Genomic DNA, 3,150 nt, shown 5'->3' on the forward strand with positions numbered 1-3,150 from the left:
TTTCTGAAGAAGGGTCCAGACCCAAAATCTCAGCTTTCCTGCTCCTCTGATGCTGCTTGGCCTGCTGTGTTCATCCAGCTCTAGACCTTGTTATCTCAGGTTCTCCAGCTTCAGCAGTTCCTACTATCTCTGTCAAAGAGTGCTGTTTTGTTTAAGCAAAAACAGAAAATGCTGGAAAAAACACAGCAGATCTGTCAGCATTTGTGGAGAGAAAATACAATCAGACCTACTGAAATTCCCTGGCACGTTCTGTTCTGTTCTGTTGAAGATTTTGCAGCATCTGCAGTTCTTTGTTTTATTTTGGAATTTAAAAAGAAACTTTCATAAAAACAAATCAGTCTGGCATGCAGTAACTATGCATGTCAGGGTGTTTCTAATATTGCACTCATTTTTAAAATTCACTTACTGGATCAGTCATTTCCACTGTTACATTCTTCCCATCACCATCTGACAGAACAAAGGAGGTCCCAGAGGGATGAACCTAATTAACAAAAATCACAAATATTTGTTTAGTGGACAATACATAGTAATATGTGGTAATAAAACAATCTTTCCTGATCCTAGGAACACTACTATTGAACAAAATTATTTGCCCTAATTTAGTTGAAGGGGAAAAGCATAGAAGAGGGGGGATCAGGAAGGAGTGTCGGCGGGGAGAAGTGGCAGTATGTTTTGTGAATGGGGACTAGGGAGGATGTGAGCGAGGTGGACGGTACGGAGGAAAGGTACAGTGAGGGAGGGAGAGCGGAGCAAACATTGACCAAGGGACAGAAATGAAAGGGTACACTGAGAGGAGGCACTGAGAGATGGACATAGAAGGGAACACTGAAGGAAGGAAGGAGCGGAGGGATCATTGAGGAAGGAGGTGACACGGAGGGGAAAGGCAGGCGGGCCGGTTAACTGAGTGCTCCTTCAGTTGCTGATTTCCTGCTACCTTCTGAACTCTGCCCACGAAACAAACGGCCCTCCCGGTGAACCGCGAGACCAGGCTCGTGTTAATCCTCGTGCGTGGACCCTCCAGATCGTCCGCCATTTACTCCTCCTTGTGTTTACCCGGAAGCCACGAACCTCCCGCTGTTTGGCGGGAAACGTTAACTGTTCTTTCCGCAGTCACTTCCACCTGGAGCCTGTGCGGCGTCGAACACAATCCCCTGCGCTATGAACACACGAATACTGTTCCGGATTGCAATTAATCCTAATATCATTCGACAGTTGTGTTTCTGCGTCCTTTGACGGTATCGAACGAATCTTATACCTATTCCAATGGTACTATTTCGCATAACCGAGGGGGTTCTATATCTGAAAGAAAAAAACAAAAATTGCTGGAAAAATTTAGCAGGTCTGGCAGCATCTGGAGAAAGAAAAGAGAATTAACATTTGGAGTCCCGTGACCCTTCTGTTGTATATTTGGCGTTATCAATTGATCACTGGGTGAAATTTCAAATAGACTCACTGACCCTGGAAGAGAATTAGCCAAGGTTTCTCTTTGAATATAGTGATAAACCACATCAAAAAGGTCAAAAAAGGATTCCCCTGTGATGTGCTTTATGGCACAGCGGTATGCCTACTGTGTCGGAATTCAATGGCTACACAGGACTGCGTCCAGTGTAAATGTCTTCCAGCAAAATGTTGAAGCATTTACTTGGCGAGGAGAGAGAATTAGTGTGAAATAATAGGTTAAAAGCCACATTATTGTTGGTAGATTGGAAAAGTTACGAGACAGCGATTTGAAAAAAAAACCTTGTTCCAAAATATAATTTATGTAAGGGCAGTTTACCAATTGTCAGGATTCCTAAGAAACTGTAGAATAATTTCCCTTGAGCCGTCATAAAATTCTTAATTGGGGCGCGCTTTACAAACATTAGCACAACGGGGATTTAATATCATAATTGATGATGTTTGCATGGAAATGACACAGGAGCAAGTTAAATCAGTGCTGACGTTTGACACAGCTATTGTCTCTTCACTGTCCTTGATATCAGTCCGTTATAATCGCTGGTAGGACAGTACACGTCCACCTTAGAATCATACAATACAAAAGAGGCTGTTCGGCCCATCGAGTCTGTACTGAGAAAAATACACTAAATCTACACTCATCCACTTTCCGGGCCCATAGCCTTAAAGTTATGACACTTTGAGTGTGCATCCAAGTACTGTGAGGTTACCCGCCTCAACTACCCTCACAGGTAGTGCCTTCCAAATCACTACCCTCTACTGGGTGGAAAAAAAATCAAGTCCCCTCTAAACCTCCTACCTATCCTTCTAAATTAATCATGGTGCAAATAACGGCGCAAAATTTAAAGAGATTGTCATCGCTACATGCTCTCATTAGCTCCTGATTAGTCTCTGTTCCGCATGTAGCTCATGTTAGCTGTCTAATAGAGACAGTAGAAACTGCAGATGCTGGAGAATCCGAGACAACAAGATGCAGGGCTGGATGAACACAGCAGGCCAAGCAGCATCATAGGAGCAGAGCTGACTTCTAGGCCCGAAACGTCAGCCTCTCTGCTCCTGTGATGCTGCTTGGCCTGCTGTGTTCATCCAGCCCTGCACCTTGTTGTCTTAGCTGTCTAATAGACTACTACCAGTGTCGTCAACCCAATTTGTGGTCCCGCCTCTAAACATTTGAGAGCACCGTGAGTGGATGCTGTCCCAATCAGTCAGACTGACGCAGATACTGAAGGCTCCGCTGAGCCTGGGCTGTGTTATCAGCCCCGCTCACGTGACGGGTTCCAGAAGGTCGCGCTCGAGCCCGGCCCGGGGAACGTTAAAACCAACCGTCCGCCCCAGAATGAGTATGTGACCGTGACCCAGTAGGTGTGCACTTGTAGCTATGCTCGTCTTCTTTTTGGGTTTCGTGTGAAATTGTTTTGGTGACCCAGCGTTTTTGTATGCGCTGTTTAAGAACTGCCTTGTGAACGCTGAGCACCCTTACTCATCCCGCGACCAGTTTCTTGAGTAAGTCAGAATTTTAAATATCTACGGATTTGAGCTATATTATCTTCAAGCTCTGTCTTTTGGTGAGATCAGGTCTTTTAAATTAAAGAAAACATAATGAATGCATTTTAATCTTGAAGAAGATGATGATAGGCGATTCTTCAGAACAAGTTATAGAATGGCTTTAGCAATGAAATTTCCTAAAGCACTTCA

At 44.3% G+C, this 3,150-nt stretch overlaps 1 protein-coding gene across 4 annotated transcripts in view; it reads right to left on the minus strand.

The window, feature by feature from the left end:
• Positions 1–2,610, minus strand: part of rpa3 (replication protein A3) — a 19,340-nt gene extending 16,730 nt beyond the window's left edge. Inside the window, exons 1-3 of one of the 4 annotated variants that reach the window (XM_048613982.1) lie at positions 2,586–2,610; positions 935–1,299; positions 407–481 (exon numbers count right to left, since the gene is read on the minus strand). In XM_048613982.1, coding sequence (XP_048469939.1) covers positions 407–481; positions 935–1,033 — 174 coding nt within the window. In that variant the 5' untranslated portion in view covers positions 1,034–1,299; positions 2,586–2,610. Of the gene's footprint in view, positions 1–406; positions 482–934; positions 1,300–1,457; positions 2,564–2,585 lie in introns of those variants that run through there. The other 3 variants (XM_048613989.1, XM_048613995.1, XM_020516004.2) reach the window with 3 other exon arrangements.
• Between the last annotated feature and the right edge of the window lie 540 nt (positions 2,611–3,150).

The sequence above is a fragment of the Rhincodon typus genome, chromosome 2 (assembly GCF_021869965.1).
Source record: "Rhincodon typus isolate 14 chromosome 2, sRhiTyp1.1, whole genome shotgun sequence".
In the NCBI taxonomy this organism is placed as follows: Eukaryota; Metazoa; Chordata; class Chondrichthyes; order Orectolobiformes; family Rhincodontidae; genus Rhincodon; species Rhincodon typus.